The sequence below is a fragment of the Neopsephotus bourkii genome, unplaced genomic scaffold (genome assembly GCF_033783945.1).
Source record: "Neopsephotus bourkii isolate Nb327-2 ecotype Australia unplaced genomic scaffold, CSIRO-AGI_Nbou_v1 NB_1388, whole genome shotgun sequence".
NCBI lineage: Eukaryota > Metazoa > Chordata > Aves > Psittaciformes > Psittacidae > Neopsephotus > Neopsephotus bourkii.
The window spans coordinates 4,792,501-4,808,262 of NW_026901866.1; the positions used below are offsets into that span (position 1 = coordinate 4,792,501).

At 37.9% G+C, this 15,762-nt stretch overlaps 1 protein-coding gene across 2 annotated transcripts in view; it reads right to left on the bottom strand.

Moving 5' to 3' along the window:
• DPH6 (diphthamine biosynthesis 6) overlaps positions 1-15,762 on the bottom strand; it is a 202,837-nt gene that overhangs the window by 111,566 nt on the left and 75,509 nt on the right. The window contains exons 9-12 of one of the 2 annotated variants that reach the window (XM_061367670.1): positions 14,132-14,285; positions 12,693-12,824; positions 8,889-9,018; positions 3,108-3,282 (exon numbers count right to left, since the gene is read on the bottom strand). In XM_061367670.1, the coding sequence (XP_061223654.1) occupies positions 3,108-3,282; positions 8,889-9,018; positions 12,693-12,824; positions 14,132-14,285 (591 nt within the window). Of the gene's footprint in view, positions 1-3,107; positions 3,283-8,888; positions 9,019-12,692; positions 12,825-14,131; positions 14,289-15,762 lie in introns of both variants that reach the window. The other variant, XM_061367669.1, reaches the window with a different exon arrangement.

Below are 15,762 nucleotides of genomic sequence, written 5' to 3' on the forward strand. Positions count from 1 at the left end.
CTTGTCTACATGCCTCTGAATAGCAGTGCTGCCCTCCAATGCATCAACCACTACCTAAATTGTACTGAGCACATATTCAATCTCATTGTCCAAGTCGTCGATTAAGATGTTAACGGTATCACTCCAAGTATCAATGCCAGAGGAACACTATGTAGGCTTTGAACTACCAACTACCACTTCTTTTTCCACTCACTGGAAGCTCCAGGTATTCTACCCCCATATTACTACATATGGTACAATACGCTGTCGTTGAATCACAAAAGGAAAAGCTATATGTATGTGAAAACCACCACATTTTTAAAGAGTTAACTACATCTTTAAGAATCACATCATGTTTTTTATCTTAATCCCTGACTTTTCATTGTGGACTATAGCAATAGGACAAGAGGTAATGGGTTCAAACTCAAACAGGGGAAGTTCTTTACAGTGAGGGTGGTGGGGCACTAGAACAGGTTGCCCAAAGAAGTGGTGAATGCTCCATCCTTGGCAGTGTTGAAGGCCAGGCTGGGCAGAATCTTGGGTGATATGGTCTAGTGTAAGATGTCCCAGGGGGTTGGAACTAGAGAATCCTTTCCAAACCTAGTCATTCCATGACACCTTTCTACCTTTATCCTTCTTCAGTTGATGTTCCTATAGGATAATCCATGCACCCCTAAATGCCTGGATTTTTTAAAATATGCATTTTTTTAACAACAGCTAAGCACACTTTCAGAAAACTGCAACAAGTCTGACAATTTAACTAGCCAGGCAATCTTTCCCAGTGTACCTAACAGACAAATGTAGTTCCAAACACCACCTTCTTTTAAAGCCATCTGCTACAAATAGCACACTAAGCTCTATCAGACCATTTATGGTTCCACTGCAAGAGAAGGAACCAATTCTTCTTAGCAAGGAAACATTAGAACCACTTCAAATATCACTAGCTTAAACCAGATGCAAGATTCTTTATTTGCACTTTTGTTCAAACAGTACTTACTTGCTAATTTATCACACTTTGAAGGTCAGAAAAATGAAAGGAAACAATTTTTTATTTTAATGTGAGTAAACAGAAAAAAAAATGCAAAAAACAAAAAACCCAAACCCTCAAGTTATAAGCATCTGGACATTGGAATGAGAGAGCAAGAACACTCTTTTGACTTTTACGTTTCTGCTCCTGGGTTCTGACACTTTGAAGGAGAAAACTGAGAAAGATGCATCAAGGATGGCCGATACTGGGATGCAGCAGCTGTCTGAGGGAAAGAACTGAGGTCACAAGGAAAAGCTAAAAGGTTCAGCAGACTTAATCAAATCATAGGTGGATCTATGTTGGTATGTCACCATCAAAAGTTATTGTAGAACATGACAGTATAATAATTCTACGGTGGCAGTTCATCTGTTCATTTCCAGATAGAAAAACATTATGAAACTTCGCCAAAGCAAACTGTAAGTGCAAATAGACTTTTAAATTACATTAACATACTAGAAGAACATCTGGTACAACCACTGTCAACTTTCCATGCATTCTTTGGTAAGTATTTGTGGTGTTTCAGCTGCATTGGGCTTAAAAAAAAAAAAACAACCCACAAACAAAAACAAAAAAAAAAAACCCCACCAAAAACCAAAAAACCACCAATATTTTTAATGAACTATGCTCATAATTCATAAATGCTCAAAGAATGCTCTCACAATAACACTGAATAAGCCCTCAAGAGAAATTTCTCACCCCAAACACTGCTTTGCAGTGCATCTTCATGTTTAATTCCCTGGTGTTAGCTTTTGTGATGATGGTAGGCAAACTACCCCATTACTGCTTAGCCTTGACAAATTCTCTAATCCACTGGTAAAACAGAAATATGAAAATAAAATAGTAATCTGATAACAACAGTGAGAAGTAAAACCATGAAGTACTTTCAGTAAAAATACCAAGCTACAACTATGAATGACCAACACAAATTGGGCTGGTGTCCACTGAGAAACAAAGATCTGGATGGTGAAAGGCAAACCCTGTATCATCACATACTCCCAGACTGACTTGCCTATGTAGTCTATAGTACTACTATTAGGAAGACATGATCAGAGTATTTGTTATACATTGCTGAGATAAGACTTAACAATAATTCTGACATATCTTACATTCCAGTTACTGACATAGACATTAAGATTGGCAGAGGTGGACCAATAAAATTACATTAAATTATCTCAGTTTTTTTTTTTAATTATAACAAGTCATATTGTGTCTTAAAACAGTTTCTCTCTACTTCTTGCAAGTAGAAACACTGAAGTTATTTTTAAAGAATGTTAATCCCAAAAGAGAAAGTATGTTTGATTTTTCTACAAATACAAAGAAAATCTTAATTTCATTCTGCCACTGTTGTTTGGTGTCTATCAGACTGAGATCATGGTAAATTTCAAATTTCTATTTTTTCTCCTCATAGCACTGTTGCCAGGATCCTAAAAGGTCCCAACAGAATTAAAGTGACATTTACTGAGCCTTAAGTATGAATTCCATAGTTTGCATGAACTACCTACACCTTTCTGTTGCCAGCTCCACTTTCACATGCCAGTGCACATCAATCCCAACTTGCAATACCCTGAATATTACAGTCCGTGGCCCATTCTGAACTGAGCAAAACCACATGATGATTCCCCCGTGTCCATAAAACTTCATACTGGACTGAAAAGACAACAATTTAATTGTTCAAGTCTTGTCAGGCAAATGACAAACAAAATTTACAGATGCAGAAAATAATAACTAGTTACTATTTTAAGGTCATTAAGCTTCTGTTTCTCAAACACAAAACTGATCAACACTTCATCATCACAAAATTATTATAATTTCAAGCCATTTTTGATCCATTCTTCCATGATACTTTACTGCCTCCTTTTCATACTTTTAAATAGCGTGCAATATCCTGTTCAGATTGTTACTAATTTCAAAAAAACAGTTCTCCAACCTTGCTGTACTTTTAAATGGTTAAGCAGTACCAGGAACCTCAAAAAGTAATTTAACCTGTTTTCTTTACCCATTTTCTTTTGCACATTCAGATGGGAGAGAAGGAGACTTTGTAATTGTATTCGTTTCAGTAAACTGACTTAAGAGTTCTCACGAAGTAACAAAGATACCCTACCTTGATGGACTGACTGTAAGGTCCAATGTTAGCAGGTGCCCAGTGGGAAATGCTCTGTACATGCATGACCAGTTTTTCATCACGTAACACATCATCTGCTGCAATGTCATATTTATGTGCAAGGCAGTCAATGCAAAATAGCACTCCATCAGGTAACAGGGTTTCCACACATACTCTGAAAACACAAGACAATTTCTTACTTTGAACAGAGTTTGCTTGTACTAACTTTCAGCATTTGTTTTCCATGGGTTTTTTTGTTTGGATTCTATGTAATGAAATTTTGTCAGGAACATAAAGCAAAAGCTGCGGTATTGCAATAACCTGCTAGCATTAATACTGTTATCCTCTTTCCAAATAATGGTCACCTTCAGACTTCCAGCAAGATAATTTCCATTACCAGTGAGAAGTTAGCACCATAGTCAATGGCTCATTTTCATTTTTTTTAGGATGTGTATTACTTTATTAAAACCATATCACAGTATCACACAGTATCACAGTATGTTAGAGATTGGAAGGGACCTCAAAAGATCATCTAGTCCAATCCCCCTGCCGGAGCAGGAACACCTAGATAAGGTTACACAGGAACGTGTCCAGGCGGGTTTTGAATGTCTCCAGAGAAGGAGACTCCACAACCCCCCTGGGCAGCCTGTTCTAGTGTTCCGTCACCCCCACTGAGAAGAAGTTTCTTCTCAGGTTTAAGTGGAACCTCTTGTGTTCCAATCTGTACCCATTTCCCCTTGTCCTTTCATTGTTTGCCACTGAGAAGAGCCTGGCTCCATCCTCGTGACACTCCCCCTTTATATATTTATATACACTAATAAGGTCACCCCTCAATCTCCTCTTCTCCAAACTATAGAGACCCAGCTCCCTCAGTCTTTCCTCATAAGGGAGATGCTCCACTCCCTTAATCATCTTAGCTGCCCTGCGCTGGACTCTCTCCAGCAGGTCCCTGTCCTTCTTAAACTGAGGGGCCCAGAACTGGACACAATATTCCAGATGAGGTCTCACCAGGGCTGAGTAGAGGGGAAGGAGAACCTCTCTCGACCTACTAACCACCCCCCTTCTAATACAACCCAGGATGCCATTGGCCTTCTTGGCCACAAGGGCACAGTGTCGGCTCATGGTCACCCTGTCGTCCACCAGGACCCCCAGGTCCCTCTCCCCTACACTGCTCTCTAACAGGTCGTTCCCCAATCTATACTGGAACCTGGGGTTGCTCCTGCCCAGATGCAGGACTCTACACTTTCCCTTGTTATATTTCATCAAGTTATTCCCCGCCCAACTCTCCAGCCTGTCCAGGTCTCTCTGGATGGCAGCACAGCCTTCTGGCGTGTTGGCCACCCCTCCCAGCTTAGTGTCATCAGCAAACTTGCTGATAGTACACTCAATTCCCTCATCTAAATCGTTGATGAATATATTAAATAATACTGGTCCCAGTACCGACCCTTGAGGCACTCCACTAGATACAGGCCTCCAACTAGACTCCGCCCCATAGACTACAACTCTCTGGCTTCTCTCCTTCAGCCAGTTCACAGTCCACCTCACTACCCGATCATCCAGACCACACTTCCTCAATTTAGCCGCAAGGATGCTGTGGGAGACCATGTCAAACACTTTGCTGAAGTCAAGGTAGACCACATCCACCGATCTGCCATCATCCATCCACCGTGTTATTTCCTCATAAAAGGCTACGAGATTGGTCAAGCATGACTTCCCCTTGGTGAAGCCATGTTGACTGCCCCTCATAACCCTCTTATCCTTGATATGCCTTAAGATGGCACCAAGGATAAGGTGTTCCATCACTTTCCCAGGAATGGAGGTGAGGCTAACTGGTCTATAGTTACCCGGGTCCTCCTTCTTGCCCTTTTTGAAGACAGGAGTGACATTTGCTTTCCTCCAGTCCTCAGGCACCTCTCCCGTTTCCCAAGACTTGGTAAAGATGATGGAGAGCGGTCTAGCAATGACCTCAGCCAGTTCCCTCAGCACCCGCGGGTGCATCCCATCTGGACCCATGGATTTATGGATGTCATGATTTCTTTTATTAAAAAAACCACAACACAACAAAAACCAACAACTCTTGACCATGCAGCTCTGGGAATGACAGATAGGTTAACGCTAAGCAGCCTTTTAGATTGAGTGTATCATTGTCATATTCTTATCTCCACACATTTTTCACTGAATATTCTTCCAGTGATTGGATTATAGTTTCAGGCTTCTAAAAAGCAGCAGCTTATTGTTCCTTTACACCCTTCTCACACCTTATCATGCAATAAAGAGAATATTTTTCTGCTATACTTCAAGTTGCATGACAGACACACAGTTGATGACAGGACTGGAAACCTATTTAAGCATTCATTTTAAATACTAATTTTTCTTTGCTTCAAGGTAGACTGAGTGCCTGGATGGACAGACAGACAGTCTGTTGCACATGGCCAGCAAAAAAGAAGGGGGTGGGGTGAGGGGAACCAACATTTCAAAGATTGAAAAATAATTGTATTTCCCGTTCATGCATAAAAAAAGCTATTCAGCTCCCAGCAGGAATCCAACAAAAAATTTACTTGTTCTTTTTACATATCATATAACATAACCTTCAAAAACTCTTCTCATCTTTCTTACTTCTTCTAAGAAAACTATTTTTCTCCCCTCCTCCCATACGCAAATACAGTATTTTTTCCTCATTACCATCATCATAAGCATGGATAAATGGATTTTTCTGCTTGGACTGGTAAATTTTCAAGACAATTTTGCAAATTTAGTGCAGATCCACATCCTTTGAGTCAGTGCTTCCAGCATATTGCTTGTGAGAACTCCCACAACTAGGTCTCTGTGCATAATGCAATGATGCAGCCATGCAAACTGCTGTAAAATTTTTCTTCCTTACAAAATGCAACATAAATCTGTTTGTTCCATAAAAATAATAATAAAAAGCCATTTTCCTTCAACTTCCTAATCTTTCTACCTGCTATTTTAGTGATGGAAGACTATGTGGCTGGCTAGGTGAATGGGGAAGCTTAAAACATGCGGCACCATGAGAAATGAAGAAAGCTAAATTGGGAGAAGTTGACTCATATGGAGAACTTACGATACACAGGAGTGGAAATTAATTTTGTGTAGTTTACAGCTGGGACTAGATCCCTGCTCTGAAGGCACACACAATTCACACTTCATCCCTCTGTGACTTCACAATCCTGGACTACATCAACATCTTGAAGAAGCCTCTTCCTGCTCTTTTGGATTCTTCTGACACCCAGACTGTGCAGTAGAATGTGATTCTATGATGATGATTATCTTTACAATACCTTTTAACTATTTGCCACGCTGTACTTAAAATTCATATACCTACACTACACTTCATATTCTGTAATAGGAGTATAAAATATAGTATTCTGTATTAGAAAATTGCTAAGCGGTTGATTTTAAAAATACGAACAAGACATGAGTTTTGACCTCACAGTTGACCCTGCTTTGAGCAGAGGACTGGACTAGATGATTTCCAGAGGTCCCTTTCAACCTGTATTAACCTATGGTCCAAGTTGAATTTTTCAAACTATAGCAGTTCTGCAAACTGAGCATATTATCTCAGATGCTTAAGGACATAAATTCCTATAATAAGAAATAAGCCTTTTTGATAAAGGCAATAAAGAAATTACAAACAGAAATTAGTTATAGCTTACAACTTTTTTTTTTTTTTTAAAAAGAACAAAAATTTCACAGGCTAGATAGATGTTTGTTACCCAATTTCCAATGGAAAAAAAAAAAACCACCAAAACACAACACCACACCCAAACAACATAGGAATCACACATTGCATATGTAGACTATCAAGCTGTTTCATTATGTCAGAGGTTGACTTGGATGCAATACTGAAGATTCTGTACAGCAGATCTTAAAAATCTAAGACTTGGGGATCTATGAATGCGTTCTGGTTTCAGCTGAGATAATTTTCTTCTTAGTGGCTGGTGCAGTGCTGTGTTTTGGCTTCAGTCCGAGAACAACACTGGTAACACACCAATGTTTTAATTGTTGCTAAGTAGCACCTATCCTGGTCATGTTTTTTGGAGTCTTTCATGCTCTGCCAGTGGGGTGGGGCACAAGAAGCTGAGAGGCAGCGGAAACAGGACAGCTGATCAAAACTAGCCAAAGGGCTATTCCATACAACAGCATATTATCCTCATTATATAAACTGGGCGGAGTTATCCAGAAGGGACTGATCACTGCTTGGGTCAGGCTGGGTATCGGTGAGCAGTTGTATTGTGCATCAGTGTTTCCCCTTTTAGTTTTATATCTCTCTATTTACTATTTCCCTTATTATTAGCAATAGTAGTACTGGTATTATATTGTACTTAAGTTATCAAACTGTTCTTATTTCAACCGAGTGGTTTTATAATCTTGATTCTCCTCCCCATCCTGCATAGGGAAGGGGAAAGGAGAGGGGTGAATGAGTGGCTGCATGGTTCCTACTTATCATCTGGGTTTAAACCACAACAAGATAAAAGCATTAGCACCAGTGTATTCAGAATTCCAAAATAATTCCTTTTCATACTTGCATTCTTACTGAATATATAAGTGTAAATAAGCTACCCACTAAAATCAGAATCTGATGGAAACACAAGACATTAAGAACAACCACACTGGATCAAGCCAAAGATCCACCCAGTCCAGTATTCATCTTCAACCACAGATAAGTGCAGATAAGCAGGGGAAGAAAAGGAGCAGAGTAATCATATACTGGTAGCCTTGAAATAACTCCCAGGGTCTCATTATGCAAATTGCAGGCAACTCAGCTAATTAATCTTGTGTATTTAACAAAATTAACAGAACAAGGTGAATAAGGTTTGTCACAAGGACCTAGAAGGACCTCATCACTTTTAGGAAGACTTCATAATTGTTGATAGCTAGGTTTCAGTAATGCTTTTGACAGTCTCACATAACAGCCTCATACAGAAGCTGTTGATGTATGGGCTGGATGAGCAGACAGTGAGGTGGACTAAAAACTGGCTGAATGGTCAGGTCCAGAAGGTGCAGATTAGCCGCAAGAAGGCATGTACCACAAGAATCTATAGTGGGCCTGATTCTGTTCACCATCATCATTAATAATCCTGACGATGAGGCAGAGTATACCCTTGTCAAGTTTGCAGATTATATAAAACTGGAAGGAATGGCAGAGGTTTCTGTTGTCATCCACATGGGTCTTGACAGGCTGGAGAAAGCGGCACAGAAGTTCAATCAGGAACTCATGAAGTTCAACTCCCTCTCCTTGAAAGGCACAAACCCATGGCCCAGTATATTCTCAGGGCACATTGTCTTGAAAGCAGCTTTGCAGAGAAGGGCCTGGAGGTTCCTGATGAACACAAGCTGAACATGAGCCAGCAAAGTGCCCTTGTAAGCAAAGAGGGACAATGATATCTTGGGCTGCATTCAGAGTAGTATTGCCAGCAGGCAAAGGGAGGCAAACTAACAGCAGCAAATAAAATCCCACCAACAGAAATGATTTTTCAGTTCAATCAAGTCAGAATAATCGAGACTTGCAGAAGATGTATTATTCTTCTGTAAATCCATATATGGGATGTATTTATAAACCTTATGGTATATATTAAGGCAAGAATTTCCATCCCTAGTGTTTTTGAGTTGAGCAGCCCTGATGTGATTACTCCAAAAAGGCAGCAAAAGTCTAAGTCTGTGAGGCACCAACATTTGGACAAAAGCTTCATAAATATGGTAACAAGAATTCAATATATTACAGTGTATCATAAATATACTATAGCAGTAGTCTAATCCTACCTTGCTGGTGGACACAAATCAAATTCTGTCGTATAAGCTGAATTTATAACATTGAAATCTTTCATGCTCTTCATATACAGATGAACCAAAATAATATCCTTTGGTTTCAATCCCTCTGAAGTCATATTAGCTGCAGGATAAAAAGAATACAACTGTCAAAGACAGAATATTTTAAATGTGTGTAGAAAGACAGCATAGGCATTCTGGTTTTGTACTGCAAAACCAACTGGTAATAACCTATCAGTTGTCTAAACCTGACTGAAGGCTTTACAAGGTACTACCTTTCCCCACATAATACCTATTTTTTTCATTACATTTTTTGTCACGTTCATTTTCCAAATATAAGCAGAATATAAATAAATTTTGTCCACCCTGCACAGTGGCCAATTCTTGCCCCAACAAAAAATATCATGCATTAATACATGTAGATATGCTACAGTTCAAACTCCTTGTATCCGTAGCTTTCACTACCTTGTATTTTTTTATTTTCAGTTTATGACAGCTAGTAATCTATAAAGAACTTTGAGTTACAGTAAGTACAGAACTGGAAGGGACAATAAGAGGTCTTTTACAGCATCACCCTCTTCAAAGAGAAGATCAAATATTTATATGCTATTCCAGAGGGATGCTTGTCTAAGCTGTTTTTAAAACCCCTCACTGCAATAATAATCTCTACTTAAACAAAGAGTTACAAATGGCAAGGCAGAAAATAGGAAGCAAAGGTGGCCACAGGAGAAATGAAGGAAAGATAAGAGCAGAGCAAAGTTCAATCACAGTTGAAAAAAAGATACTGGGAAGTCAAGATCATCTGGAGGTGTATGCACAGAAAATGCATAGAAGAGTGTATTACTCTCACATAGCAAATACTGTAACAAGATACGTAACCAAATCTGCAGTGTGGCTCTTTTGTAACTGACGAGCAACTTAAACTAAATGAAGAAAAAATCTTCTCTGAATATAGAACATATATTAACAACAGTTTCATGTCACCTAACTTAAATGAGCTATGTTAATCTATATAAAGTTGTTTTATACATTAGCTTTCCAATGGAGAAGAGTATAAAAGACAACCTCTTTTGGCTATTGCCTGACTGATAAACAAATACTTCCTGTGTAAAGCTTTTCTGTGGTTTTAAAAACAGTTCAGGAGTTGGCACACTTCTAAAAAAGGTTAATTTAGTTACACCGATACTGAGTTTTACTCTGAATGTCTCAGCTTTACTTTATCATATTGCCATTAGTGTTGGCAATCTGAAGAGGGGGGGGTTCTCACTGACAGAAAAGGAAGTGCATGCCAAATGACATAAGAGATTATACAGCAATTGTCGCAGAACTCCTATGAAATCAAGATACACTCTGGAATTACCAGCTGATAAATTAGCATACAATAATAATTCTGTTCAGAAATATAAATGTATTTTAATGCTGCTTTATAGCAATCACCAGGTCAACGCCAGCTATGTCATGAGAAGGGTTTCAACGTGCAGTTAAAAGTTTTGAAGCATTATATGGAATACTGGAGGGGAAAAAAACCCAAACCGACCCATTTTTCCCGAGCTCTAAATTTAGAATGCACAAGCCAACAAACTACCTATCTTGTGGACACTTAACAGTATTAGAGCAAGTTGAAGGCAAAGAGATTTGGATAAATTCATAATTTCTAGTTTTATTTTTTAAAATCTTCTTAAAGTAAGTAAAAGTACAATCCCCTTTTGCTATATATGAATCAGAGGAATGATGGGAATAATTTTTCCCTAGCTTGCAAGCTGAACAAAATTGATCCTCCAAAGCACTCTATCTAGTAGAAAGGCATAAATGACGAATCAGCTATTAACCGACCCCTTGGGTTCTTGATGGCAAGCTCTGCTTCCCAAGGAGAGGACTCCTACGCAGCCCATCTCCAAGATGTACAGGGAAACTATACAGCCTTTCTTCTATATTATGAACCATTCACTATTTCTAATAACTTATAAAACATAAGGCAAGACTCATCCTTACTTAGGCAGAACTCACTAAAAAGAACTGACCCAAAAGACAGTATTAGCCAAAGTCCAGATTCATCTTTCTAAAATGGCTATCCAGGATTCTTAGGCTGAGAGCCACAAAATACAGTATCCAAACTATCTTCAGGAAGTAGCATCTTGGACTAAATTCTAATATAATAAAATTCTATGTAGCTCCCTTCAAGACTATGGAACTTTTTATGTTACAGCTGCACCAGAGCTGCTTCATATATAAAGCAATGCAATCTTTGTCACCTTCCAATCATATCTAAAGAAAAATTTAACGAAAGTGTTTAAGAAAATAAATGCAAACAGCCATGTACTGGGTTCCCTTCTGTTCTGTTTCATGGAAGAATTGCATCCACTTTAACAGAACAACCATGTTTCATAACTTCTAGCAATAACTTTCAGTTTCTGAATCCTTTTGGCAGCACTTATCCTCTTTAGGCGTGATTAAATCAGTTAACCCATCAAAGAGTTTAAAAGGACCATGCTTATTCCATTTTCACAGCACTGAAGATTGAACTGCTGTACAGATTGCACGAGTTCAGAAAAAGCCTTGTGCATATTTGCAGATCAGTTCTTAGAAAAAAATTGATTCTTTTGCCATGACACAATCATAATTCATTCTGTCTTCATACCCACTTCCAAAAAGAGAAAAATGAAAGGAAATGTGAGAACTGACATTTTCTACCAAGGTTCAGAAAATTATCACTTTTTTTTTTACTATACTACAGCTAATGCAAGTAATTTGTTGAAAGCAGTAGGCTATGGTCCTTGTCAGAGAGACAATTTTTTTGACAGATGCTAAGGTAAAAATATATAATATTTGTACTGGCAGACTTCCATTCAAATATGAGAACAAACTAAAACATTACACAAGCATTTTGCTTCAATTTACAGGTTATGCCCAGAAAATCTGCACTAAACACTATTGTCTTTTAGTAAAAGTTTGATCGCATCCACCTTACTCATTTCCAATCAATCAAAAACTAGCTTAATGACGTTCTACAAAGTATAACTTATTTGCTTCTGATAAAAATACTAGGGTTTGTTACCATGAATATTTAGTTGCACATGCAAAAAATAAGATTTTATAGAACAATACCTCACGAAATTCGTGAACAAGAGTATGAGCTTATCCATTTAGATACTAAAATTTATTTCTATTTTTAGAAAAAGAAGCCTGTATAAACATGTTTTAGTTAAAAGTTATAATCAAAAGCCCCCACAAAACAAAAATGTGACCATTTTATTTTATATGTCAGTATCTTGTAAGAGGAAGATATTAGGAAACCTGGATTTCATGATTCCCAAGACAGTAATTTCTCCTTTACATTAAGATATAAAGGAGATTTACTGCTACTGACCTAACCGTAGATGCCAAAATGTACATCAGCTTCCTAGAAAACTTAATTTAAAATTATGGTAGCTACAAAAGTGCTTCAGCAAGTAGACAGCATCCATAGCACACATGCACATTCACACAGAGAGTATATTAAGAGAAAGCTATAAAGAAAGTTATAAAGTGAGTAAGTACCGCGGAAATAGTGTTGCTACAGTGATATGAATACTATTCTGGTGTTCCCGGATCTTAAAAAGCCATTCAAATTATGATATGTTCAATATTAAAGCTGGCAGTCCTGGTATCAATGATTTCAATCAAATGCAAAATGAGATGGCAAACTGACAACCACAACATTCAAAGTTATAAAACTGTATAACAACACAGATTCTTACTTAATATCATATTAGAAACAATATAGTTAACAGCAGATAACGCATTAGCTGAATAAAGCACCTCGAAGAGAAGAAAATGCTTCCCTTGCTGCCTCTTGAGCATTTCTCCCTTTTGATGGAAGGAAGTGTGCAGTGATACCTGAAAACCACTGGTAACCACTCAGAGATTTTCCTGAACTTCCAAAAGTCTTAGCTATGGAAAATGAAGAACACTGATTATAATAATGAATGATTTCAGATTAAGCTAGAATACATTTAAAATTGTTTAAGTAACAAGAACTTTTACAGGAAAAAAACAAAACAGAAAAAAACAAAACAAGAAAAAACCCAACCAAACCAACCAAACCACAAAACCAATCAAAAACTGTAAAAACATCTTGAAAAATATAATTATTACAGACAGATATAAACCAAAAACTTAGAAGCAAGTGTACTGATAACAAAGCTTCAAAATGCTACTTGACAAGTCTTCCTACAAGACTGCCTTCAGAATATATGCCTGCATGTAATATTTAGCTGAGAATTTCAGTACCTACTCCCTTACAATTTTTGCAGACCTTTTACAATCTCCCTGCCTGTTTTGATACAGACTTGGCAGAAGGCATGACACTGAAAAGCTAAGATTTTTGGAAGAATCTAAATGACACAGGAACAGATTTTCAAACTGAAATGCCAAATTTAAATGGAATTTAGGTGTTTAACCTGGTTCTGATCATCTTAGCAAATGCATAACATGTTTAGACATGTTTTTAACATTCCACCAGTCACTTATCCATATTCAACAGCCTAAATGCCATTCAATATCAAGTGCTTTTATAGTGTGAAACCTTTTTAAAGGAAAAGTTTACCAAATTTTTGGGTGTAAGTTAACAGTGATGCTGTGGTACCTCAAAAAGGTACCAATCTGTGAACTTGGGTTTATCTTGCATTAATCACCGCATGTTTGAGGCACCCAGGACAAGCGGTAATATCAGGCATACAATTAGTTACTGCAGCTCAACTAACAGACAGTTTACTAAACTCAATCACGCATGTCATGCCGAGGTTGCTTGGGTGCGGACAGACTATATACACTATAATCCAGTTGAACAGTTGTGTTTTGTACCTAATTTTATAGTTTGCTTTCCTATTTTCAATTTTAAAACAATAGAGTATGGGTACAGGTGCGGTTAGAGTTTTTAAATAAAATTTAATCCCTCCATTCAAATTAATGATTATATAATAATTTCATTCAAAAGAACAGAACATTAATGCATCTTTTCTGAAAGAAAGAAAGAAAAAAATTGGGATATGGTCCTTCTGTAACCTAATTCAAAATGCAACATTACTACAGGTCTATTGATTCCTATCACAAAACCACACTGTAGTAGGAGCTCTTTTTTTCAGAGTGGTTATTAAAGGTCATGAACACCCCTTTCAGGACTGTTCTTAAAGTGTATCCATTGCAGCATGAAATATTCAATATTATTTGAATACTAATGAAAGCTGTGCAAAACTCACTGAAATCCAAAGAACTATGATTCAAAGACTTCCAGATGACTGGAATGTTTTTCTGTGGTTCATCCTCTTCTAATGATGGGAAAATATCATCATCACCATTGCAGGTTACCTCACAAGAACAGCTGTTGACCATAAACGTACCTGAAGATTCCTCCTGCTTGAGACAAACGTTATAAAATAAGCAAATAAACAGCATACCAAGTAGTATGAAAACAGCACATTTTACCATTCATTCAATTTTTTTGGTTCCAGCTATAGAAAATACCATAGCTCAATGGGTACATACAGCTTAGAATACTGGGTACATTATCAGCTTAGAACAATTCACAGAACAGCATCATTAGGGTTTACCACTATTTAGATAGCAGAAACTTGTGGAATACAACATGATTCTTTTGATGTATTGTATGGCATAAAAATGCACTTTGAAGAAGGTGATCCTGCCCCTCTACTCTTCTCTCGTGAGACCTTGCTTGGAGTATTGTGTGCAGTTCTGGTGTCCTCAATGTAAAAAGGACATGGAATTGTTGGAAAAAGTCCAGAGGAGGGTCATGAGGATGATCAGGGGACTGGAGCACCTCCCCTGTGAAGACAGGCTGAGAAAGTTGGGGCTGTTCAGCCTGGAGAAGAGAAGGCTGCGTGAAGACCTCATAGCAGCCTTCCATTATCTGAAGGGGGCCTATAAGGATGCTGAGGAGGGACTCTTCATTAGGGACTGCAGTGATAGGACAAAGGGTAACATTTTAAAACTTAAACAGGGAAGTTTAGATTGGATACAAGAAAGAAGTTCTTTACTGTGAGGCTGATGAGGCACTGGAATGGGTTGCCCAGGGAAGTTGTGAATGGTCCATCCCTGGCGATGTTCAAGGCCAGGCTGGACAGAGCCTTGGGTGACATGGTTTACTGGGAGGTGTCCCTGCCCATGACAGGGGGGTGGAACTTGATGATCTTAAGGTCCTTTAAAACCCTAACTATTCTATGATTCTAAAAATGCATATGGAGTAGTAAATAAGTAAAATAAATATGAAAACCAATGAGACTCAGGATAAGAGACAGAAAGAATACTATGAGTAAGAAATCCTATTCCACAATTATATACAGGACAGCTATGATTCCTAATTTAAGTGAAAAAAAAGGAACAAGAGTGCAAAATTTTGGTAACACTGTCACTAAACACTTGAAACAGTCCAAAAGACTAACAAGTTTTAAAATTTTGTGGAACACAGTGAATGCAGTCTTCCTGTTCCTCTCACAAAGACTATCCCTTGTATCCCTTTCATCAAACTCAACATGGTTTGGGATGCTGAAGAGTTTTGAGGTACAGAAAAGATCATTTCCCAAGATTTATACAAAGTAATTTTTTAAAAAGGAAGAAAAATAATTCACTGTATCTTCTCTTATTCCCAAATGCTTTCTTAGGCTTAGGAAGAGAAAACTACCAGGTGCATTTTTTAAAGCAAAATACACAGGCAGAGTGTGTACTGACCAGTATTCTAAAATTCCACGTGAATTATATTTTCAGCAAGTTGCATAGTTACAGCATACATGCATATATTTTATATTTTAGAGCAATAAGAACCCCTACTCTCTTCCACCTGATTTTCCCAGACAGCCTAATCTGCATAGCATGT